Source organism: Pelophylax lessonae (genome assembly GCF_965119305.1).
Source record: "Pelophylax lessonae genome assembly, chromosome: 1".
Taxonomy (NCBI): Eukaryota; Metazoa; Chordata; class Amphibia; order Anura; family Ranidae; genus Pelophylax; species Pelophylax lessonae.
Genome location: NC_138768.1, coordinates 615,047,945 through 615,074,892, shown reverse-complemented (window position 1 = coordinate 615,074,892; position 26,948 = coordinate 615,047,945). Strand labels below are relative to the sequence as shown.

Here is a 26,948-nt window from a genome sequence, read left to right as displayed (position 1 = left end):
ATTTAAAGTAACGCAGTGCCGAATCGCAAAAAAAATGGCCTGGTCATTAGGAGGTAAAACCTTCCGGAGCTGAAGTAGTTTTAGTGAGTTGAAAGATTGTGATGTTGATTACAAGAAAGAAAAAAACGTTGCGGTAAAGATAGTGGATGTTTAGCAATTAACTCTTTTTGTGGGTCATTCAATTACTCGCTTATGCATCATAAAAGGCCACCAGTTTCAGGTAATGGGGGCAACTGCACAAGGAACTGGTTGGCAGTGGCTGAAGAGAGGCCAGTGGTGTGGAGTTCCTAATAGTCTAGGAAGACACAGAGAAACAAAGAGAGTTTGAGGAGAAAATTTACCAGATTTGCTCATCTTCTATGAATAGAATAAAGTTTTCCCTCTTTTATGCTTAAGGCTGGCCATGGATTATGCAATTTTCTTGTACAATTTTCCATTACATTTACCAAAACTAGGGATGCACCGATTCTGTTTTTTTATTGGCGAGTACGAGTACCGATACTTTTGGTTACGTACTCGCCAATACCGACACCGATACTTTGCGGTGCGATTTGCATCCATACAAAATGAATGGGTGAAAATCGCACTGCAAAGAATCACATGCAATTTGAACAGGAATGCAGTGCGAGTTTCAGAACTCCTGTGGGTATAAGGCGGAAGTGATGTCAGCTTAGGGGTGGACCACCAGACATCTCCTCCAGCCCTGTGAGCACCTCCAACAGCAATGGTTTGCGATCATTGGCGAGACAGGGACACTGCAGATATGGATATGACTAAATATTTACTTTGTGAGTTGTTTAAGGCCCCTTTCACACGGAGCGGACCGTATTGCGATCCGCTCCGTCCCTTTTTTTTTTTCACGGACACGGATGACATTTGTGTCATCCGCTCCGTATGTCCACATATCATCCCATCCGTTTGCGGATAATATACGGACATAATGTCTATGGGATTGCGAATGTCAGCGGATGACACCGCTGACGTCTGATTTTGCGTCCTTTCCGTTTTTTAAACGGAAGAAAAAATAGGGTTCTGTTCCATTCCAAAAAACGGAACAGAGCTGAAAGGACGCAAATCGGATGTCAGCGGATGGTCATCCGCTGACATCCGCAATCCCATTGACATGCATTATGTCCGTATATCACCTGCAAACGGATGGGGTGATATACGGACATACGGAACGCTCGTGTGAAAGGGCCTTAACATTTTATTAAGCTGCCTATTGTGCACTACATGGTGTTTTGCTTTCTTTACTTACTTCATGCACACAAGTGCGGTGCGGGAAATCGCATGTGATTCAGACAGGAATCCCACTGCTCTCCTGTTCAAATTGCATACAATTCTTTGCAGTGCGATTTGCGCCTATTCATTCGGTATCAGTTTTGGTAACAGGAGCATTTTCATGAGTACGAGTATTCGTGAAAATCCTCCGTATCAGCATTGGTGAATCCCCAACCAAAATCATATAATATGAGGTCAAACCTAAACACTTTCAATTTATATGCTATCGGGCAGGCCCTTGCACTACATAGTTGATGGTAAATCTAAAGGAAATTGAATAATAAAATTGTATAATTTATGACCAGCTTAAAGTGAAGTTTCACGCAAAAGTGGAACTTCCACTCATTTGCTTCCTCCCTCCCTCCGGTGCCACATTTGGCACCTTTTAGGGGGGAGGGGGGAGGGGGGAACGGGTACCTGTTTTTGACATGCACCCTTCCCCACTTTTGGGAGACGGTGTCGCCCCTCTGCAGTTTGTCCCCCTCCTCCTTCCACCGCCGCAGAGCCAATCCGCAGTAGGGACCCGTCCGTGAAGCCGCAAGGCTTCATTGCCGGGTTCCCTTACCGGCAATGGCGGCGGCAGCACCTGACAGTCGATGGAAACATCGGCTGCGGTGCCGACAGGTAAGTGTCCTAATATTAAAAGTCAGCAGCTACAGTATATGTAGCTGCTGGCTTTTAATTTTTGGAGGGGGAGGCTGGAACACCGCTTTAAGTCCCCTTTCAAACTTGAGTTTAACATATGTAGGTGATTTTGAGACAGTTTTCTTTTCGTGTTTTAGCACCTTTTTTTTCCATGCATTTTTAAACATGAAGTGACTTTCTGGAGCTTCCCTAGTGAATTTTTGGTCCCACAGATGTTTAATGGGAGCACTTTGTAAAATTGATTAACACCTCAATGGGGGTGCGTTCTTACGTGTACTCCCATTAAAGTCAGTGGAGCCAAAATATCCATAATACCCCATTCTGCTCATGTACCTTTTTGAGCTTCAGGTGCTGAGATATAGAGGCCAATGCTCAAGTATGAAAAGGGACAATTGAAAAGTATAGGATTTGGCTTGTGTTTTTTGGAGTTTTGAACTCCAAAATGCTCAGGTTTGAATAAGGACTAAAGAAAAAGATGGGATTTGACTGCTCTCTGCAGCTGAATTGACAATAGTGTAGCACTAGTGATCTTATCTAGTCTGAGCCATCATAAAACTAATGCTTGCCATACACTAGCCAAAAAATCGTTCAAACTAATTTTCGAAAAACAAAAAACCTAATTTCGAATGATAAATCATTCAATGGACATAAATGAATCAGTTTTTCGTATAATTTGTCACATATGCCTAGTGCAAACAGTTCGGGCGAGAAACACATTAACTTTTCAATTTATAGTTCGTTCGGCAGAATTCTCCAAACCGTTCCTTCAATTTTTGGGCTCTGAAAAGTTAGAAGCGATTTTCTATTTGTGCCCATTAAATGACAGATTTTCTAACAATTTTTCTGCTAGTGTATGGCCAGCATAAGAGGTAAAGAGTGGGAGATGATCAGCCTGAAACCTAGTATAAGTCCTGCCCATTGATGGAAGTGAAAAGCATTTAGGGTAGGGCACACTTCTGATGTCTTGTTCTGTCTTTTTTTGGTTTCAGAAAACGTTTGTTTTTTTTTTCAAATATAATTTTTATTAAGGTTTCCGGGTGACAATATAATACATAGTCCAATAAAAAAAACATATCATGTTCAAATATATTTCTACCTCAATCTGTTCATGCCACAGTTAAATTCCAATGGACTCTTCTCACCCTGTCTTCCCTATTTCTATTAAAAAAGCAAATCAACCCCAAAAAAGAAAACGAATCAACCCCCCCCCCAAAAAAAGGGGGGGGGTAGGCAATAGGAAAGGGTGTACGGAATTATCTCCTCCCTTTCCTGCCGAGTTATCTTTTTGTTACTCAAGGGTCTACCAAATCCTCTTCTAATAGAGCTAACCCCTGATTCGAAAGTATAAACAGATTCCAAGCTCCCCATGTTTCTGTATATGAGCTGTCAAAACCAGATCTTCCATTTTATTTATTTCCTCTACTTTACGCAGCCTGCACTCTATTGTTGGGGGCCTTTGTTTCTTCCAGTTAAGGGGAATACAATATCTAGCTGCATTTGCCAAATGGCATATAATAGATCCTTTGTATCTTTTCCCTGGTATCCCACTTAACTGTAAAAGAAAAAAGGCCGGATCCTCTGGTATCTCTACCTCTGAAAACTTTTGCATGATCTCTCTGACTTTTTTCCAGAAGTCTGATAATTTGGGGCAGGACCAAAAAATATGTATTAATGTTCCTTCTTCCACCGAACAGCGCCAGCATCTATCAGAATTATTTATCGCCATTTTATGTAATTTATATGGGGTATAATACCATCTTGTCAAGATTTTAAAATTTAATTCTTGGTATTTGGTACATATAGACGATCTGAAGACAAGGTTAATCATATGTTGTCTCTGCTCCGTGGAGAAGGCACAGGATAATTCTCTCTCCCATTTATCAAGATACGGCACTTGATAATCTACATTAGGTATGTTTATCAAATTGTATATTTTAGATAACACATGAGATAGATTCCCTGAATCGGAACAATATTGTTCGAATTCCGTTAGTTGACGGTTATAATTCTGAGGGTTAGAGATTGACCGTAAAAAATAATAAAGTTGAAGTGCATTCCAGGAGTCTGAATAAATCTCCATCGTTCATTAATGTCTCCAGAGAGGGCCATTTACTCTCTCTCACAAAATGAGAGGCTTGGAAGCATCCCGATTCGGGATGCTTCAGAAAACTTTTGAGTAGTTTCTTTAATGTCTCCATAGACATGCGTAGGGGGTGTGCCTGGGCACACCCTAATCCCTAAATGCAGTGCCGATTCCCCCTATTGCCTGTGCTTCCCCCCATGTTGTGCCCCCCCGCAGCATTGCAGGCTTCCCTCCTCTTCCCCCGGCTCCTATGGGGCATGTTTCAGAATGGAGAGTGGGGGAAGGGGCTGGTAAATATGTGTTTATTCATAACTGAATCATAATAAACTGTGTTGACTATGCTTTAGTTTGTGAATGACCAGGAAGCCACTCAGAGCAGAGCACTAATCCTGTTCATTCAGTGTCTAGTGCAGCTAAGGCTGCAGAGAAAGGCATGTGTGTTTGAGCTTTGGGGTACACACCCTAATGCTACACTGCGCACACCTGTGAATGTCCTTGTTAACTTGCCAACAGCTAGTGTGTCCTAAACTATAGTCTTCAACAGGCAATTTATGGGAGAGTTTCATTCAAGACATAATAATAAGTACACTTATATAATATCAGGTATTATACAGTGTGTGTATTTTTTTTTATAACTGTAAGCTTTGGAAATGTAAAACCCTATGGAGGGTCTACTTTTAGTAAATGGTTCTGCACAGTAACCTTTATAATAAAATCAACCCTTGGGGAATGGTAGGCTGAAACTTTTGGTGGATTGACAGGGTAATCCCTCCTCCCGGGCCATTGTCTGCACCCGGTGGGCGGGGATAATCGCAAGTTAATCCGGAAGGCTGGTTGTACCCAAGTTGATTGATCGATCAACTTGGTACATTCAGCCTGCCCATTAACGGTTCAAATCTTGGCTAGTTCCTGCTGTTCTGAGATTTGAACCGTGTATGGCTGGTCTTACTCAGAAATTGCAAAGGATTACTGAAAGCAATAAGGGTTTTTTTGATAGCTTCTGTACCTTAGCAAATGAAGGGATTTTCTTAGCAATGACAATGAGGAAACTAATTGTATTATACTTCTTAAGAGATCTGTGGTGAGTATGTACTAAGCCAAGGTTCACACTGACTTTTTACACTCTATGGCACATATGGCAAAAACAAGGCCCGTGGGTGGAATGTGGCCCTCCAGGCCCTGCCATACAGCCCTTACACCCAGATTTGCAGCCTGAACATGGCCGGAACTCCATTTCGCCACCTCTGGCTCTCACCCTCTGCTCCAGCTCCCTGCTGTTGCAAACACAGGAGCCCTTCAGTGTTTACACAGGGCCAGCTTTGCCTCAATGGCTCCTGGATCTAACAGATTCCTGCACAAACTCATGGTGGGGACAGATTTCCAGAATCTAAGAGAGAGAGAATGATCTTCCTGCAAATACACGGGTAGTAGAGCCACCTACACAGGGAGGTACTAGAGCCAGGCCATGTAGGTGAAAGAGATGGGAAGAAGTTTTTGGGGGATGGGGTTGCAAACTGTGCCCAGTGCACCCCTAAAGCCTGCACTCTGTACACAGTACACTCCTGAACACTGCACTCTGTGCCCCTGGACCGTGCACTCTTTATGTAAAGCCCTCCTGAACTCTGTACGTAGCGCACTCCTGAACTCTGCACATAGCGTAGTCCTGAAACCTGCACTTAATGCACATCTGAACCCTGCACGTAATGTACTCCTGAACCTTGCACGTAATGCACTCCTGAACCCTGTGCGTAATGCTATAGCTCACCCCAGATACAACGGGCCCTTTGAGGGCAACCATACTGCTGATGCGGCCCACAATGAAATTGAGCTTGACACCCCTGCTCTTTGACATTACGATCGTATCAAAATCAGACCAAAGTAGTGCAGGAATATTTTCTAAAGTCGGAGCAAATTGTGTTGGATCAGTTAAGACGGCTGTCATAGGGAAACATTTAATTTGACATGTCATGCGACTTGTGCTCTCACAAGTCGGATCCCAGAAGAGTGCTGGGAATCACCAGTGGACAGACTGGCTCATCTGCTGGTTTTTGGCTGAAACAAAATAGAAAGCTGTCATTAGACATAAGAACACATAAGTTTGTGTTTGTCTTAACTTCAGGCAAATTGCAACTTAAATACATGAAACACACTATATTGCCAAAAGTATTGGGATGCCTGCCTTTACACGCACATGAACTTTAATAGCATCCCAGACTTAGTCTGTAGGGTTCATTATTGAGTTGGCCCACCGTATGCAGCTAAAACAGCTTCAACTCTTCTGGGAAGGCTGTCCATAAAATTTACCAGTGTGGCTATGGGAAGGTTTGACCATTCTTAGCCCTACCAGCCCTACAGACTTCCTGCTTCTGATACGACATGAAGTGAGTCATGAGCAGCATGCATAGAACCTCATGAGCCAAGTCAGAGCTCTGTGAAGTGAGCACTAAGAACCCTGGGTAAAAGAGAATAACATCAGGGAGTGTGCCCAGCTGGGTAAAGCTTTGGAGCAGGATTTAGAGAGAGAGAGAGAGAGAGAGAGAGAGAGAGAGAGAGAGAGAGGGACTGTATACTATAGCAAGCACCTTGTTATTCTTGACAGAGTAGGATGCTTCAGTTTGTTAATTTTGGTTTGAATAGAGCAGAATGCTACAGAATCCAGTATATTGGGAAATGGGTCCCAACATTGTGGTGCTTCTAAAGAGAGGAGAGGAGGTACAAGTGGAAGATGGCTTTTAAGTGATGTCTTGATGTTCCGCTCACAGTATGTCCACTGGTGTGTATGGTGTTCAGTGCCAAAGACACCTGACAGTATGTAAAGTGGTGTTGTATGTAATGGCCATCCTTTGAAGAGGAATACTACAGTGCAAAAAATACATCTTTGGTGTGGACATTCCTTTCTTTTGCATATAAAGGCTCATGGCTGGGGATGTCGTGGGTAGGCCTATGGCAAGGAGTTGGACGCAGTATGGCAAATGCTTCTAGCTACCAGCAGTGGGACACTGTCCTAACCAAGAAGAAGCAGAGAGGGGACTTGTACATTTTGGCGCCAACATCTTGCCAACCACAAGTGAACTTACATGCTATCTGACACAGCTGGGTGTGTTAGATGGCATAACCCCCTCTGATCATCACTACAGAGATCAGTAGTAACATAGCAGCTGGCAAGTGAAACTACAGCGCCCAGCAGGGGAAGCACTGTCCAACACACATGGAAGTATTTAATATCAGTGGCGCTTGCAGCTGTATAAGTGAGCAAATATTTGACTTGCTCCAAAGAGGTATGTATTATACATCTTCTATTACAGGTTCCTTCTTCCTTTGTTGTTTTATCATAGCACTTTTAAAAAGTGTCTGCCAGACAGAATAGCAGGGTGGGTGACCACAATTATAGCCACTACATTTAAGCAATTCAGCTTTGTCACTAGCCTGCCCCAGCATGCTGATTGGTTAATGGAGACACAGCATACTGATAAGGTACTCCCTCTGCTCTCCTTTCTTGTAAGCAAGTTCAAGAGACTGACAACACTCTGCAATAGTTGAGCCTAAATTGCTCAGAATGCAGATTACGTGAGGTTTGCACTTTTACTAATTTTATGTTAAAATATATTCAATTGGTTTTAATGAGTTTATAACCAGATAAGATTATATTTTGCACATCTGCCTGTAGTTCAGCTTTTATTTCTCTACACAACGGAGTAAGACTTAGAGCAGGCATGTCCAACCTGCGGCTCAAGGGCCGCATGTGGCCCAGAACCGCAGGCAATGCGGTCCACTGCCCCCTGACAATTTTTATTTTTTTGCTGGGGTGGAAGGAAGTTGAGTCAGGGGCACAGCCACAGCGGCTTCCAACTAACTGTAGGCAGAGGCTGCCTCGGAGGGGAGGGGGAGCGCTTCCGGATTAAAAGCAGATCGGGGATCTCCTGCTTACTCAGCGGCCACTGTCATATGAAGCCCCACTTCCTGAACCGGCTCCTATGATAGACAGCACATTGGTGAATACTATCATAGGAGTCGGTCCAGGAGGCAGGACTTCGTATGACAGCGGTTGCCGGGTAAACGGGAGATCCCCGCTCTGTGTAATCCAGTGGCTCTCCTCTCTCTATTTTGCAGACTGCATTGGATGTTCACGCATTGGATGGACACTGATTAGGTTGCATTGGATGGGCATGCACTTGTGAGGCTCCATTGGATGGGCACTAATCAGGCTGCATTGGATAGGCATGCACTTGTTGAGGCTGCATTGGATGGCACTGTTTGGGCTGCATTGGATGGGCACACACTAGGCTGCAAGAGCCGTGCGATCCCCTGGCTGGGGGGGGGGGGGGCAGCACGAGAAGGACGTGGCACTGTTTTATTACTTATATACCTTAACTATAGTATATATTTTATATGCGGCCCGAGAAAATTTCTCTACACTCAATGTGGCCCAGAGAAGCCTAAAGGTGGGACACCCATGACTTAGAGTGTTACTAAACCCAGGTCCCTACATTCCCTATATCCCACAGTACACAGAAAATGGAAATTTTATTATTTCAGTAAATATAAACTACTAAATACCATTTCTCATCAGCAGTGAACAACAGTCTTGTGACTTTTATCAGTGTCTGCCAAAGCACTGGTTAAAGCTTGTAGGAGGAGTTTTCATTATTCTCTGACTGTCCTTTGAGGCTGCATGGCCCCGGACTTTCTGTCTGGACAGTGCTGATTGGCCCTGTGCTGATCACAGGCACCCTCCCAAAGAAAAATAAAAACTCTCTAGCAATACAGACCAAACTGAGCATGTACAGAATGCCCCCTAGGCTCTGTTCTATGAGCAGATGGATTGGGGACAGTAAAAGAAGGAGAAGATCAGAGAAGACAGGATCAAACAGCCTTTTTACACAATGTGGAGGATTAACCCCCTAGGTTCCACAGTGAGTATAACAAGCATGCTTTGCTGCATATACAGACTGATTTTACTGTTGTGGGTTTAGTTACACTTTAATGTATTTGTTTGTTATACAGTTGTAATCAACAGTTGATCAGTAAAATTGTTCTATAAAACAAAGTATGTAGAATATAGTATTATCTTCATATACTCCAAAAATGTTACCTCGATGAAGCCAAATTACAAAAAAATAAAAAAAATAAAAAAATACAAAGTTGTCTGCACTGTAGAGTACAGAACAGAACTGTAGAGAACTGTAAAGTGTTAACTCGGCTATGAGAGTCAGGATTAGTAGGGATTTCCCAATTAGTAGTCTTGTACTTCAGAAATCATTTAATCTCAGTCATGTGTTTAATGCAGACACTCATCACTTCAAACAACGTGGATCTTAATGCCCCATCCTTATTTTACCTTGTTTTAAACCTTTTAATTAATGAAATGTGCCACTCTGCAATCCTTTGTACTATACTTCAGGGGCCTAAATCCAAATCCATTAAACAGACATGCCAAAGAAAAACGTGACCCACACACTAAGTGTGTATATTTACGCAGTACAATTTAAAGCCCTCTTTACCAATATCCAGTCCATCACTGTTTAATTTTTGCTACAGTGGTTCATAGCAACCTAAGGCACAGGTTCCGTGGTGGGCATGCAAACACATTTCAAGTGGCTCCTGAAATAGTTATAGTCACAGATCTACAAATGCCTTTAATATTTTTCTTTAAAACATGACACGACTAAAATGTACATGAACAGGTGAACATTTTTCAGTAAAAATTGCAATAAGTGCAGATAGTAAAGAAAAGGCCTTGGTGGAGTTTCTGTGGTGGGAGAAGGGTGTTTGGCACTTGTGGGATGTGGGTGGGTGAACAAATGAGTAGGGTGAAGGTATAAAGGAGGGGGAGGAAGGAGATAAGGATGTTGGGGCGAAGGGGAATAGAGGAACATGGGGAGATGGAGAGAAATAAAAAGAGCATAAAACAGAAAAAGAAGAAAAAAGAGAAAAAGAAAAGGAAAAAGGGAAAGGGGTGTGATGTGAGAGGAGGAGAGATATGGGTAGTGTACAGAGGTCAGGAATGCTAATATTCAACAGTTTGTAAAGAACAATCAAAAATAGCTGTAAGGTAGAGCATTACCCAGGGCTCATGTTATGGAACTTGACCAGTGTGCCACATTGGATAGCGGTCAGTTTTCGCACTGCATGCACTGGTGCATATGTGATTTGATTCCTCTATAGCAGTGGTCTCCAAACTGTGACCCGTGGGCCGGATGTGGCCCTTTGCTTGCCTTTTTCCGGCCCTTGGGGGAATGTTCTTTCCACTGATACAAGGCTTTTATTCCTCCTACTCACACCAATGATGAGGCATCATTCATTCCAATGAAATAAACAGTGGGACATAATGCTTCCGACTGACACCAATGATGGGGCAATATTCCTCCCACCGACACCAACGATGGAGCACCATTCCTTCCTCTTACACCAACAATGGAGCATTATTCCTCCCACTGACATCCTCCTCCTACTGACCACAGGCACTGTATATTTTTGTTATTCCCAGTGACCACCAAGCCTTAAGCATTTTCTTCTCCCACTGGCCACTGTCTGGCCCACCTAGAGTCTAAAGGACAGTAAACTGGCTATTTGTTTAGAAAGCATGAAGACCCCTATCTATATAGGGATGCAGGGTGTTTTCCAGACCAGAGTTATCAAGCAGGTTTCAAGTTTGGTGCAGGAGAGTTTTTTCAGGAGGGCTCCCCAGGGGTCTATCATAAGGTGATGATTCAGCAGGGCAGAGTTAACCGCTTGCCGACTGCTCACAGTATATTTACTGCGGCAGTCAGCCCCTCACAGGCAGAGTGACGTAGGTCTACGTCGCTCGCCTGTGAGGCTCTGGGGAGCGAGCGCGCGCCCGCAGAGGCGCGCTCCCGCGTGGTCACGGACCCCCCCGCGCGTGTGACCAGCGGACCCGATGTCCGCCGGTCACTCGGCGATCGGCGGGGGAGAGGGAGAATGTCAGGCAGCTTGTGTAAACAAGCCACCTGTCATTCTCCTCGCTGTGAAAACACTGATCACATGGATCTACTATGTAGATCCGTTGATCAGTGTCCTTACAGCTCAAGCCACAGCCAATCACAGTAGAAAGCACGCCCCTAGGGACACACACAGCCCCTCCCTCCCAAATAAAGTTAACCCCTTCACTACCAGTGTATTTTTACAGTAACAGTGCATATATATAGCACTGATTACTGTAGAAATGTCACTGGTAACCCCAAAAGTGTCAAAAATGTCAGTCAAGGGTCCGATCTGTCCGCCCCAATGACGCAGTACCGGAAAAAAAATCGCAGATCGCCGCCATTACACGTTAAAAAAAAAAACACCAAAAATGACAGAAATCTTTCCCTTTGTTAGTAAACGCGATAACTTTTGCGCAAACCAATCAAAATACGCTTTTTGTGATTTTTTTTACCAAACATAGGTAGCATAAAACAAATTGGCCGAAAATTTTAAAAAAAATTTTGATTTTTACATTTTTTTTTGGGGAATTTCATATAAAAAATGTGAAAAATATTGTTATTTTTGCAAAATGTACGCTCTTTTTTTGTTTATAGCGCAAAAAATAAAAATCGCACGGGTGATCAAATACCACCAAAAGAAAGCTCTGTTTGTGGGAAAAAAAGGACGCCAAATTTGTTTAGATACAGCTTTGCACGACCGCGCAATTGTCTGTTAAATTCACGCAGTGCCGAATCGCAAAATACCCCCTGGTCGTTTAGCAGGAAAATCCTCCGGGGCTTATGCCCCATACACACGTGCAGATTATCTGCAGACTTTTGTCTGCAGACTTACCTTTTATATGTAGTGCAAGGGCCTGCCGGATTGCATACAAATTGAAAGTGTTTAGGTTTGACCTCATATTATATGGTTTTGGTAAGTCTGCAGACAAAAGTCTTCAGATAATCTGCACGTGTGTATGGGGCATTAAGTGGATAATTTAGTATACAAACTCCAAAAATTGCTTACCAGCCAAGTCCACTAAATGTGAGAATAGGTGCTGTTTTCCCAGAAGCCCCTAAAAACAATGAGGGGAGTAGACAGTAGCGCCTGGGAGAGGCTTTCACTAACCAAATGTTCTCCCAGTCTTTCGCCACATGTGTAAAAGTTCAGTGAAATTCACCTTCCCATTTTTGAGTGTAGAATAATATACAGAGGTGTGAGTCAGTGTTTTGGAGCAAGCTCACAATATCATACTTCAATTGCAAACATTTAACTCCATGAAAAGATAATAAGTCACAGACCTTATAAAGGTTTGCAGAGTACCATCAACAGAAGGACTGTGGGGAGTAAAAACTTGAATAGAAGGCAGGGTTACCCCATGGCATATAATGGGGCAAATGGAGTGGCAATATTTTGCAGATGATAATAATAATAATTTCTGTTGAAAAGATGTTGTTTGTGGTGAGGTGGGAGCTTGGAAGGCTTGTGACGTTTATGCAGTGGATCTGGCCTCTAAAACTACCCAGTAGGGTACATTGGATGTGGCATGAAGGAGAGAGAGTTGCACTATCTGGGCTGTACAATTGTAGCTACTTAGGTCCCACTTAGGTATGGGACACAAAGCCTTCTCTTTAGGGCCACTGATAGGGAGGTACAGGTAGTCCTGTACCAGGGCCAAATTGGCTCAGCAGGCATGTCCAGCAGAATTTATGTGGTTCCCCGGGACTCCTCATTATATCCTCAGTGCCTTGTGCAGAGATCCCTGGGTACAGAAACCAGGGGGCGCTCATGAGCAGCTTCTTCCTGGGCAGTTGGATTTCAGGGATGTGGCTAATCCTACCAAACCTTGCACAGTTGGTCGTTTCATCCTGACTAATCCAACAGCTGGTGATGGGAAAGTCCTGCAAGTTTCCCATCTCCAACCATGCAGTGGCTGATGTTGAGAGGCTTCCCCAGCAGGAAGTTCATCCTTCTGTCCCACTCTGAGCCCTGCCCTGCCTGCTACACTGCACACAGACATATGGCTGGAGAACTTCCCTTGCATCCTAATCTGAGTTGGATAACCCTCACTGGCTGTCCTGCCCTACACTATAAACTGTTACTGACTAACCTGTCATTACTTACTGCTCACTGACTGACCTGTCAGTACACACTGCTCTCTGCCCTGCTACTACATACTGCTCACTGACCACCCTACCACTACATACTGCTTATTTACTGTCCTGCCACTACATACCGTCTTACCCTGCCACTAAATACTGCTCACTGACTGCACTACACATGCCATACACTCCACAGCTCTGCACTGCCATTTCTTACTGCCCTACACTGCATACTGCTCATTGCACTTTTCTATGTACTGCTCTGAACTGACACTATAGTTACACCAAGCAGGAGAAGGGAGGAGGACCCTGTTAGGTAGGCTATATAAGCCCTGCTCCTATTATCTCGGCTTTTAGAGGATCTAACAAGTGATCCTGATACTTTGGGGCCCTTATCTGACTTTCAGGTTTTGGTTTGAACTATGCCTAAAATACGACAGGGCATTGGGAGCCCTGAAAAGATATAACAGTTTAGGGAGGAAAGTTGTGTTTGAAGGTCTGTATTCAGGGATTATTTAAATTGGGACTTGGGAGAAAGATATTCTGCTTCAAGTTAGAAAATTTTCTCTATGGGCATTTTCTTCCACTGCATAGCTAGTGGGATAAAGCGACCCCTAATCATGACCTTATTAGCCTTTCAGGGCATAAAGCTGGCTATTCACTAGTAAAATTCCATTCACATTTTTTTATTTTTAGAACGTTTATTCAATTAATATTCGTTTTCCACTGTAATGAGGAGAAATTTCAAAGGAACAAGATGTCAAACTTTTCTCAAACAAATACATTTCTAACCGTGTATGTTCATTTGTTCTAGAAATTAAATATAAAGCAAATAAAATTTTGAACTGCTTTCAAATGAAATTTATTAAACCATCATATGTACTGAGAATTTTCATACAAATTTTTGTTAGAAAACCTACTAGTGTATAGCCAGCTTATTGCCAGTGTATAGCCAGTGCTATGGTTAAATTTGCATTGAATTATGATGCTTGCAGGTCAAGTTAAATAAAATATTGGATATAGTCGGGTGAATATTCCTCCTGTGTGGCCACCTGAAGTCCTAGTATGTGGACGCCAGAACCAAATTCACATTTCCAAATTGCTCTCAGAGGACAGCATAATTGCGATTAGTATTGTGGTCTCCGAACAGCAAATGTCTGGACTTCAGGTGGCCACACAGGAGGAATATTCACCCGACTATATCCAATATCACACCCAATCTAGTTTAGGATGTGTCTTTGACCCTTAAAAGGAGAAAAACACTGCCAATCTGTAGTACGGTCCACCGGCTCGATTTTAACTTGACCTGCAAGCATCATAATTCAATGCAAGTTTAACCATAGCACTGCAAAAGAACCGCCCCTGAAGAAGGAAAAGTTTTTTTCCGAAACATGTTGGGTCTCAGGTTCTGTAACAGTCACGGTTATAATACTTGTCATTTGATTGCTGCTTGCTGTTTTTAATCTTGGATTTGTAATTTTGTATTTTGAATAAACTATATTTTGTGAAGATTTAAAATTTCTCTTAACAATTTTTGTGCCTACAAAGTCCCAAATCCAGGGGAACCTTTCCCTAATTTCTTTGCATTTCAAGGGATGTGGCACCCATGATAGGAACACTGGCCAGAGGCAAAACCCCACATGACTATGGAATAGGATATATCTTGAAGATTGGAAGGGAAGAGCATAGGATGAAAATGCGGTATAATATGGAAAACAGTTGGTGGGGGCGTTAAAAGTGACTATAGACTTGTCTTGTGGTTAAAAATGTAAAAGTGCGCAGAAGCATTTGGAAGGAGCATCATTATACTGTAGATGGGGGATGACAGTTGGGATTTGCCCATTGGTGTGAGGTAAGGTTAGAGTCAACGAATAGGATTGGAGTGAAGAGCACTTGAAAAAAAGGTATTAAAAATAAATTATGGTTGATCCAAATTTGGAGCATAATACATAGAAAGCCATTGTGACTAGTGTGTTGTGAATTGTTACAGTTAGAATCATTTCTCTTCCTGAGGGGGTCACAAAGTAATTTATAACACGTGAATTAATTTTTTGAAGGTGATCAACACCTCTTTCTATTTAGTGCCTGACTGCATATCAAATTGAAGAGGTGAAGAAAGAGACACTGTCTGGAGGATAGTGGGAGTAAGAAAAGAATGTAGGGGGGGAGAGAAAAGAAGTAGTAAAAAAGGGGGAAAGGAAGGAGAGTAGAGGAGAAATGGGTTAGGAAAGGGGTAGGATGGTGTAGAAGAAAGGAGAGCATCTATGTAGAACCTGTCGGCACAAGTGGAAAATGAGAAACCAAGGCTACAAAGAAACAAGGAATTTAAGTGGTATTAAACCCAAAAGCAAACATTTATTATGTTGCAACTTACTAATTCTTAGATGTGATGACTGCATTCTTTTTCTTTTTTAGGCTTTCTTTAGAGACGGTTCACACTGAGGCGACACGACTCCTTACTACTTCGGGGGCGACTTGTGCATTACCATCCACCATGACTTCGGAGTGACTTGCAGGGACTTCACATAATGGAAGTCTATGCAAGTCGCTCCGAGGTCGCCCCGAAGTAGTACAGGACCCTTTTTCTAAGTCGGAGCGACTTGTGTCGCTCCTATTAGAACAGGTCCTGTAGCGGTCAGTGGACCGCGAGGGAGCGCGACTTGTCAGGCTGACAAGTTGCCTGACAAGTCGCGCTAGTGTGAACCGACTCTTACTGTATTTTCACCTGGTGACCCTGCCAGTAAGTTTGTTGTTTTTCAACAGAACAAGCTATCCTGCAGATTGAGCAGTTAGGCTAGGTTCACACTACCGCATGTGGGGAACCTGTACATAATCACAAGCATTCCTGACATACAAGAGAAGCATGCTGTTCTTAAGCAGATGTGTGGGGTGCCATTAGTTCTTAATGGCACTCCCACACATCTGTAAAATGCCTGCATTTTCACATGCGTGAAACTGCATGATGCCACAGCACCATGCGGTTCCATGCAGCGTGATTTAAAAAAAAAATGGCCTAGGACTTTTTCCCTGCATTCCGGAGGGTAGGGGAGCCCCTTGAAATGAATTGGCTATTAAAATTGTACAATGACAAAAGCTATTGAAAAGTGGTACTTGTAATTAAAGTCCTGCTTAGAAAAGTTTTGTCCCCTATAGTCACCATTTTAATACCCACCCACCTTTTAAAGCAACATTAAACCCAAAAACACTTTGCCTATACACTTTGTTTTATAAGGTTTCCCCTGTCCCAAAGTTGTCTGTTATATCTTGGGAATCAGTTTAAGACAGTTTGTTGGCACTTGCATACTTTCTTGCTTTCTGAGATGGGAAAGGGGGCACCTGTCTGGTCCTCATATCATGTGCATAATTTATAAGGAGTGTGCTGGCATATTTCTTGTTTCCCATGGAGAGTCTACTTTTAAAATTTCATATTTCTCTGTACTACTTTTGAAATCTCATCCCAAAGCACATGAGCCTCACACTACTAGAGAGCTTCAGATTTGTATGCTGGAGTGAACAGCGCTGAACTCTCCACACCAGAATATAACTCAGGTCACATTCAATTTAAAAAAAAAAACAGCCAAGGGAGCTATATAGTTTACACTGGTAAAACTTATTTTATTGATGCAAGGTCTACTGTAATGCAAACAGAAAAATGGTGACATCTAGTGGTAAAATGTTCAAGAGCTTTTTTGGAACGCAATGACATATTGACATATTGAACGTTTAGCAGTAAAAGTATTATATTTTCTAAATCTATGAAAAGCTATGAGTATGAGTGTTAGGGCTTACTCACACCAGGTGTGTTGCCAGTGCTAATCAATGTTGTCAATGCTGGCTCAATGCAACGAGACAGAGAAAATAATTGTTTTCTATTTGCCCAGTTCACACCATACAGGTGCAATGCACAATGACGCTATGCAATGCACTGCTGAGTGTTGTAATGCACTGTTGTGCAAGGAGTTGAATGAAATGTCATTTTAGGTAAAGAAAATAGGTATTGGAGTGCATGTTGAGCCCATTGAATATTTCATTTTTTTGTCACAAGTGATTCAAAAATTACATGAAAAAAAAAAAAAAAATGTACACAAAGTTGACACTGAGAGGATATATTGCTCACACATGCCATGGGTATATGTAGACTTACACCCTAAAATACATGCTTCTCCTGAGTACCCGGATACCATATGTGTGAGACTTTTTGGCAGTCAGACCTCCTTCAGAAGGCTTTCTAAGGGCGTAAATTGTTGATTTCACTCCTCACTACCTATCACAGTTTCAGAGGCCATGAAATGTCAGGATAGCACAACCCCCCCCCCCACCCCATGACCCCTTTTCTGGAAAGAAGACACTCCAAGCTATTTGCTGAGAGGCATGTTGAGTCCATGGAATATTTTATATTTTGCCCCATCCTTCGGAAAAATTACAAAATATTTTTTTTTACACAAAGTTGTCAATTAAATTAGATTTTGCTCACATATGCCATGGGTATATGTTAAATTATACCCTAAAATGCATTCTGCTGCTTTTCCTGAGTATGGGGATACCACATGTGTGAGACTTTTTGGCAGTTTTGCTGGGTAAAGGAACCCGAAAACCAATCACCACCTTCAGGCTTTCTAAGGGCGTAAATTGTTGATTTCACTCCTCACTACCTTTCACAGTTTCGGAGGCCATGAAATGCCAAGATAGCACGAAACCCCACCAAATGACCCCTTTTTGGAAAGTAGACACCCCAAGCTATTTGCTGGGAGACATGTTGAGTAGTTTGCAGATCTCACTTTTTGTCACAAAGTTTTGAAATTTGAAAAAAGAAAAAAAAAAAATGTTCCTTTTCTTTCTTAATTTTCCAAAACAACTGAGAGCTGCAAAATAATTACCATGGTGGAAAAATAGCCTAGGCTATATACAGCGCTTGCCGCAGAAAAACAATTGACTTAATGTATGTGAACAATGTTGAAAACTTATCTTTACAGTATAAGTGAAAATACAAATCAATTAAACACATGAAAATTAATAAAAAGTTCCAAGGAATTGATAAATAGATAAATAAGTATTTTCCAGTGGTGATCAATATATGTGAATAAAATAAATGTAAAATTCAATAAATAAAGTCTTTTCAAGTGGTGATCAGGTGCAAAGTGCTTTGTGCTCGATAAATAAAAGTTATTTATTGCTATGGGCTCTATGGGCCTACGTTTGAATTCTTGATGGCTGTGGGCCACTACTTTTGCTAGCCACTGCACCAGCTTGAACTGCACTTATGGGAACTGCCATGTCACTGCAGTGCTAGTTTGTCTACGACCAGGGTGTACTAGGCCACTGGTGCTCACCAGTTCACCAGAAGGTAGAGTGGCACTAGTACCTACACTCTGCTGCATACAAGAATCATGAGGTTGTTGCACCTCAGCAACCTGGGAAAGGGTCAGGTACGCCTGACCTTAGCAGGGACCCCTACTCTGTCATCAGAGCTATCTGTCTGGGTGCCGCTGCTCCCTACAGGTTTGTATACTCAGCCTGATTCTGACAGTGAGGACCCCCCATCACTCTAATCTGTCATGCTCAGTATTCTGTAGGCCTCTTCACTAGTGTACTTTTCGTTTGATGTTTTGGTCACTAAATTTATAGATACCTAGTGTGACTAACACGTAAAAAAGTACCTGGATATCGAGGACTGTTTGAACCTCTACAAAAAAAAAAAATTAACTGCTAGCGCTAGCAGAGTTCAGGCCTGACTCTACTAACGCTGCGGTTTTGTGTGCTGTGTATTGGAAGTGACAGTGATCTACTGATACTGCACTTGTTTGGGTGGGCTGGGCGGAGGGGCTAAACAAAGGTGCTGGCAGGTGTCAGGGCTGATCCTGCTAACGCCGCATTTATGGGAGCACTAAACTATTGGGGACGCTAGTATAGTTCTGATCACAAAGATATTGATCCGTTCAGACACTATACTAGTAATGGAGGTATATACTGGCAATCAAAGGGTTCAAATCTGACATTGTCTGGGATTGACGTTAACTGCCGTCACCCGTGAAATGACCCGTAATACAGTGATCAGAAAAAAAGATCTGTACACTTTACTAATGACACTGTGACAGGGAATGAAAGGGTTAACTGGGGGCGATCGGGGGGTTAAAACTTTATTAGAGAATATGTAGCAGGACCCTGACACTATACTGAGACTGATATTGACACTAACTAGCTAACTAGCGTCACACTAATACAGTGATTAGAAAAAAAAATATGTACAGTGTGCTCTCAAAAGGTTGTGTTGTATAAAAATTATTCATTTGATACCTACATCCCGGTTGACATATAGAAAATTACCAATGTCCAAATGGACATTGGGAAAGAGGGAGGAAAAAGGGCTTAATGGGACTTTGATGGTATCATACTCAATTTATATATGACTAGGTAAATATGTAAAATCAAATATTTTATTGATTTTTTTCCTTTAAAAGCCAAAAGCATTGACAAATAACATAAAATCAAGATTTTATGTTATTTGTCAATGCTTTTGGCTTTTAAAGGAAAAAAATCAATAAAATATTTGATTTTACATATTTACCTAGTCATATATAAATTGAGTATGATACCATCAAAGTCCCATTAAGCCCTTTTTCCTCCCTCTTTCCCAATGTCCATTTGGACATTGGTAATTTTCTATATGTACAGTGTGCTAATAAAACTGTGACGGGGAGAGAAAGGGTTAACTGAGAGGGATTAAGGGGTTAAAAATTTATTAGGTAATATATGGAGATTACCCTAAACCTATCTAGGACTGACGCTAACTACCGCTAACTTCGGCTGACGCTAACTTATCATTGACACCAATACAGTGATAAGTAAATTATCTGTACACTGTATATAGTGACACTGTGACAGATTATGAAAAGGTTAACTGGGGGTTGATAAGGGGGTGAAAAATGTGCCTATGTGTACTGGTGTCAGTGTAGTGCTTGTGTACTCACTGTGATGCTCTCTCCTCTCACGCTGGAACCGAAAAGGGCTCCAGGAGGGGAGATTGAATCATTTCCTGAGCCTGTGTTTACAATACACACGCACAGGACGTTCTTCAATTGGTCAGAACTGATCAGCAGGTCCCGGCCATAAATCATTGGCCTGGACCTGATGACTGATTGGTTCTGAACCAAATCAGATTGCCGAGAGGATGGCGGGCACGTGTGCCCCCTATCTGTGGCCCGCCTTGCTGCAGTAAATGTATGCGGGGTGGTCCAGAACTGGTTGTGCTGCCATTTTGACTGGCCAAGTTGAGTTTTCAACAAATAAGTATAAATAGTGCACTAGAGGGTGTAGGGTGTGGGTATACTGGGTTGATTTACTAAAGACAAATAGGCTGTTCACTTTTCAAGGGAAGCTGCACTTTGAAATTGAATTTTCTCCAGAGCTTAGTTAATACAATTAAATTTCACTTTGCAACGAATACTCAATCTCGTACAAGGAAAGTAAAAAAACACATTTTTGCTTGCACATAATTGGATGATGGAAGTTGGCAGAGCTTCTCTTCGATCACTAAGCTCTGGGGAATATCCCCTTGCAAATTGCAAATTCCCTTACAGAGTGAACAATCTTCAGCAAATCAAATGCCTATATATCAAATGCCTTGCATACTTTTCATAGGTTTGTGAGTAGATTTCAGCTTATTCCATAGATAATTCAAGTATCATGGCTGAATCCTCTAAAGTACTGTGGGATAATAGCAACTGCCCGCTTTACCCAAAAAAAAAAAAAAAGAAAATAATTACCATTAAACTGGTAATCTTACAATGTAACTATATGTTTGTCTACCTTGCCATTGCAACATTAATTAAGAGTAGTTATTGATTTTGCATTACATAGTATAGTGTATGTTTATACATTTGGCACCTAACTATTCTAGTTGAAAAATACAATTGTTTTTCTTTCTTTGTTTTATTTTAAAGGTCTACAAGATAATCCTTGGTTTTGTGACTGCCGAATATCAAAGCTGATTGAACTTTCAAAGGTTGTGGATCCACATGTGATATTCCTGGACCCTTTAGTTATATGTAGTGGGCCTGAATCTTTGACTGGAATTTTATTTCAAAAAGCTGAACTTGAACAATGTCTCAAACCTTCTGTCATGACATCAGCTACTAAAATATCATCACCATTGGGCAGCAACGTTCTTTTAAGATGTGATGCCACTGGTTATCCCACGCCACAGTTATTATGGAGCAGAGTAGACAACACAAATACTAATTACACAGGTAAGGGTGATTCACTCATGTTATGTTACTACTGAGTCCTAGAGGCTGTGTAAAATTTTAGGCCCGCCTGTATCTCCCCCCCCCCATGTGTGACTCCAATTCTCTTGCTGGCAGTTACACAGTAGTCTTTACTACTTCTTTTTCCACTAACTAAGCATGTTCGACTACTCTCCCTAACAACTTGCCATATATTTTACTATACTTAGATTCTGTAAGTACAGTTTCATAATAGGAAGCTCTGATATGGTCAGATTTCTTTGAGCGTGTTTTACAATCTTGGTGATTTTCAAAGCTATGTTCATGGCAGTTATATGTGCATGTTACCAAAATCGGAATTCCTAATTTGGACAGATTCACTTAAGTGTGCTAATTCGTTGTGTTAACTTTTCTAAAATCCCCTATTGGAGAAAAAGCACAGGCGCCAAATTAAGTGCAGCATGAAGGGTTTATAAAAATAAAAACACAAGTCATGGTACTCACAAACAGGAGTAATATAAGGCATAATCCGTGGAATTCATAAGGATCGTCAATCCAGTGCTATTTTCAGGATGGCCTCCAGCGGTCACGGCTCCTGTAGTCTTTGCCGGTGGTTTTCGGCACTTCCTCTGGTCGTGGAGCTCATGGGGGCTCCTCCTGACGTCACTTCCCGGAACTGAAGTAATAGCGAAGGCTGTGTTTTTATTTTAATAAACCCTTCATGCTGCACTTAGGTTGGTGCCTGTGTTTTTTCTCCAGTTGTTCTCAAGCCTCTTCTTGCTTGCCACAAGAGCTGCCTCCTGAGTGAACTATGCATGGAATGTTTATTATGGACTTTTTCCCATAGCCATACTTATGGACATTCGTTTTCATCTATAGAGAATTGTCCTGTTTTATTGTTAATTGTTTTCTATAGAACCGGTGGGTCCCTAATTTGCCTTTTTGCGCCAGTAATACGCTTTTCTTTAAAATCCCCTACTACCTCCCCTTTGAGGATTTAGCTTGGACACCCTGGTGTTGATTTACTAAAGGCAAATACACTGAGGTCAAATAACCAAATAGGGCAGTGCTACCAATATTAGTAAAATAAATATATGTGCTAAAGTACAATCTATGCATGTTATATATTAATAAAATGCATTGCACAAAACATGAAAGTCCCAAATATCACAACAATGCTGAATGTCACATCAACAGTTATTTGTTGATAACACACTATAGTAAGGTCCCAATGCAAGTTACAAATAGTGATGACAACTCTTCCTGCAAAACTCTCACTGTTAAATATTAATCTTCTAGGTATACTGTGATACTCCAAACTGCTCACCTTAAAACAACTTATAAAGAGGCCAAAAGTGCATGTATCCCCCAATGGGATTGAAATGATGGTCCTGTCTCCTCCACACATTTCCAGAGATCACCCGGCTCTTAATCAAGTTATTTTAGCACATGTGGTATATATATATATACATATATAAACAAAAGCTTCTCATAGTGCTCACTGACAGATTTATTATATAAGATGAAGATTAAAAACCCTCACATGAATTGTTAACCACTTAAGCCCCGGAGGATTTGGCTGCTAAACGACCAGAGGGTATTTTGCGATTCGGCACTGCGTGACTTTAACGGACAATTGCGCGGTCGTGCGACGCTGTACCTAAACGAATTTGGCGTCCTTTTTTTCCCACAAACAGAGCTTTCTTTTGGCGGTATTTGATCACCTGTGCGATTTTTTGATCACGCGCTATAAACAAAAAAAGAGCGTGAATTTTGCAAAAATAGCAATATTTTTCCCTTTTTTTTATATGAAATTCCCCCAAAAAAAAATGTAAAAATCAAAATTTTTTAATATTTTCGGCCAATTTGTTTTATGCTACCTATGTTTGGTAAAAAAAATCGCAAAAAGCGTATTTTGATTGGTTTGCGCAAAAGTTATTGCGTTTACTAACAAAGGGAAAGATTTTTGTCATTTTTGTTGTTTTTTTTTTTAACGCGTAATGGCGGCGATCTGCGATTTTTTTTGCGGTACTGCGACATTGCGGCGGACAGATCGGACCCTTGACTGACATTTGTGACACTTTTGGGGTCACCAGTGACATTTCTACAGTAATCAGTGCTATATATATGCACTGTTACTGTAAAAATACACTGGTAGTGAAGGGGTTAACTTTATTTGAGAGGGAGGGGCTGTGTGTGTCCCTAGGGGCGTGATTCTAACTGTGATTGGCTGTGGCTTCAACTGTATGCAGAGTGATCAATGGATCTACATAGTAGATCCATGTGATCATCTCTCATACAGAGAGGAGAATGACAGGCAGCTTGTTTACACAAGCTGCCTGACTTTCTCCTTCTCCCCCGCCGATCGCAGAGTGGCCGGCGGCGATCGGGTCCGCCGGTCACACGCGCGGGGGGGTCCGTGACCACGCGGGAGCGGGAGCGCGCCTCCGGCGGCGCGCGCTCGCTCCCAAAACCCTCACAGGCGAGCGACGTAGACCTACGTCACTTTGCCTGTGAGGGGCTGACCGCCGCCGTAGATAGTCGTGCGGCGGTCGGCAAGTGGTTAAATCAGCGCATAAAACATGTACTTCAATGCGACCACACAGATATCGATAAACAGCTCACCGCACACTAAGCATGTCAGAGAATCTACCATTCTGAAGAAGTCTAGGATTGGAAAATACACGTAAAACGGATGAAGCCTTCACACTGATGACATTATCATGCTCAAATCGAATCTTAGGCATGCTTAGTGAGCGGTGAGCTGTTCATCCATATCTGTGCGGCCGGATTAAAGTACATGATTTATGCGCTGATGTAACATATCATGGGAGTCCCAGATAGCAAGCAATTGTGCTACAAGTTGAAAATAACTTACTAAGCTATTGGTAGACTTGCAAGGCTTCACAGGTTTGTTACACAATTCCAGCAAGTCCGCTTTGCATGACTCCAGATCAACTTTCTTTGCAAACATTCTGCAAGTCTGCTGCAAGTTCTGGTTTGGTTATGTTGTGCAATAGTCATCCCACCACAGGGGTCACTGTGACTCAATTTTCATGTTATAGACTTGCAGAGCTCTTGCTGTAGACTCACCACTGCAACTTTGCTCTTGTTAGAGACTTGCAATGCAAATTTGCTACAAATTTTAAAAGTGTCATTAAAACATGGGCTTCAAGTGCTCTGCAAGTGTACAACTTGCCAGTGAAAATGTGCAGTGAGTTAACAGACTTACAATTCAACACTGCCATAAATTTGTGGCAAGTTGTCCTTGCTATCGAGGTTGTTTTTATTCTTGATCTGATATTATAAATCTATCAGTGAGCACTATGAGGGGCTTTTATCTTTACATGTACCGCATGTGCTGAAATTGCTTGAGAGCTGGGTGATATCTGGAAGTGTGTGTAGGAGGAGACTGGACCATCATTCCGATCCCATTGGAGGACATATGCACTTTAGAACTTAGGACGTTTTTAGAGCTGCTGTTTTTGGCTTCAGGTGTTTTTTTCTGCAGTCAGTAAATTCCCCAGCATGTTATCCTATGTGTCCATGAACACATAGGCTGTTAACAGTCGTTTTTGGCAGGGGCGTTTCGTGGCTGGAAAATACCCAAGAACTAGTGGAGTTTAAGAGAAGTTTTTCAGCTGTAAAAATGCTCTAACTCTGATAAAAGCTGAAAAACCTGACTATTTGGCGTTTATCAGCGTTTTTTTTTTTTTTTTTTTTTTAGCCATAAGCTTTTTTGGGAGTATAGTTTTGCTAAAAAAAAAAAATAGCTAAAAAATGCAACAGCTAAAAAATGCTGAAAAACATTGCAAAACTCATTCTACAGCTTTTTTTTTTTTTTTTTTTATACAGAATCTATGCCTTATATAGTTGCAGATACATAGATTGTACTTTAGCGCATATATTTTTATTTTACTAATAGTTGGCAGCACTAAACTATCTGTTTATTTGATTTTTTGGTCAAGGTGGAGTGATATCACTTTGAGTGTAAGCTTGCTTCAATAAGTCTTTTTGTTTTTGCTTAGGGGAGCGCAGGTTGATTTTTTATTGTTTTTTTTTTACATTTTGTAAATACACTGAGGTGTAAATGTGGTGACAAATAGTACCCAATATAAAATAAAAAAACATAGAAAATAAAAAAGGTCATTTTGCTTGCACATATTTGGATAATTGAGATCATCAGAGCTTCACCTCTTTCACTAGAATAAGGGAAAACGCCCTTGCAGAGTGCAACTGCACTTACAAAGTGAACTTGTCTACTTGCCTTTAGGCCAATATACACTATATTACCAAAAGCATTGGGATGTCTGCCTTTACACACACACATTAACTTTATTGGCATCCCAGTCTTAGTCCGTAGGGTCCAATATTGAGTTGGCCCACCCGTTGCAGCTATAACAGCTTCAACTCTTCTGGGAAGGCCATCTACAGGGCTTAGGAGTGTGTCTATGGGAATGTTTGACCATTCTTCCAAAAGCACATTTGTGAGGTCAGGCACTGATGTGGACGAGAAGGCCTGGTTCGCAGTCTCTGCTCTACTTCCCTTTCCAAAGGTGTTCTATCAGGTTGAGGTCAGATCCCAGGAATTCTGCTTCAGTGGTATTACTGGTATTGGCAAAAATATGACAGGGTTGTGTGTAAGTATACCCAAATAAATACTTTTACAATCTTTAAAGTGCTAAAATCATAAATCCTACTATGTGAAATCAAAGAAAAATTATTACTAAATTTATATTGTATGTAATAAAAAAGTGTTCTGGTGCTTCCATAAATACCCACATATAAATATGTCAAACTAATTTAACAAACCTATATAACAAATGTAACAAACAAAATTCCACAATGTTTCCAAGAAATACCCACAAGTGCATTCATCAATCATTAGTGGTCATAGTCCATTGAAACAATTCATTAAAATATGAATAAAGTGTCCGAAAATTGTGCCAAAGGTGCTGTCTCCAACTTCTCAGCTGCTGCGAGCCGACCCGACTCAATGCGATAGCAATCTCTCCAGCTCACACTCGACGAACGTTTCGTCATTGGACGTCTTCACAGGGCCACTGTGAGATTGCTATCATTGAGTCGGGTCGACTTGCAGCAGCTGAAAAGTTGTAGCCAGCCCGGATATGATCCAATGCTGTTTATACTCGTGTTAGTGGAGACACTTTTAAATGTGAGTGTAAAATTGTTTTAATTAAGTGGGAATATTTTTAAAGGATCTTATGCTATTCCGAGTTAATTTCTCTTTCATTGATTTCCTCCTTGCCCGGGATATCCATTGAGAGTGGGAGAGGAGATTTCTAAAAGATTGATCCAGAGGGCTCCAGATTGTTACTCCCTACAAAGGAAAGCCCTTGCATGCTGGTTTATCATATTACCTGCCATTCTGTCTAGTGAGTGAGTTTATTATAAGAGGCGGGGGAACACTTTTTTCTTGATGTGGTATTAATATAAGAGGACAAGAGGAACACACCAATTTTTCATTTTTTTTTTCACATTCATTTGGCACAATTTTTGGACACTTTATTCATATTTTAATGAATTGTTTCAATGGACTATGAACACTAATGATTGATGAATGCACTTGTGGGTATGTCTTGGAAATATTGCAGCATTTTTTTATTACATTTGTTATATGTTTGTTTAATCAGTTTGACATACTTATATGTGGGTATTTATGGAAGCACC

The 26,948-nt window shown here is 41.5% G+C and overlaps 1 protein-coding gene across 1 annotated transcript in view; it reads left to right on the top strand.

Annotated features, from left to right (window-relative positions):
- Positions 1 to 26,948, top strand: part of LRIT3 (leucine rich repeat, Ig-like and transmembrane domains 3) — a gene marked incomplete at its 3' end in the record, with an annotated part of 51,464 nt that overhangs the window by 8,976 nt on the left and 15,540 nt on the right. Inside the window, exon 3 of the mRNA XM_082243932.1 lies at positions 20,976 to 21,281. Coding sequence (XP_082100058.1) covers positions 20,976 to 21,281 — 306 coding nt within the window. The remainder of the gene's footprint in view (positions 1 to 20,975; positions 21,282 to 26,948) is intronic.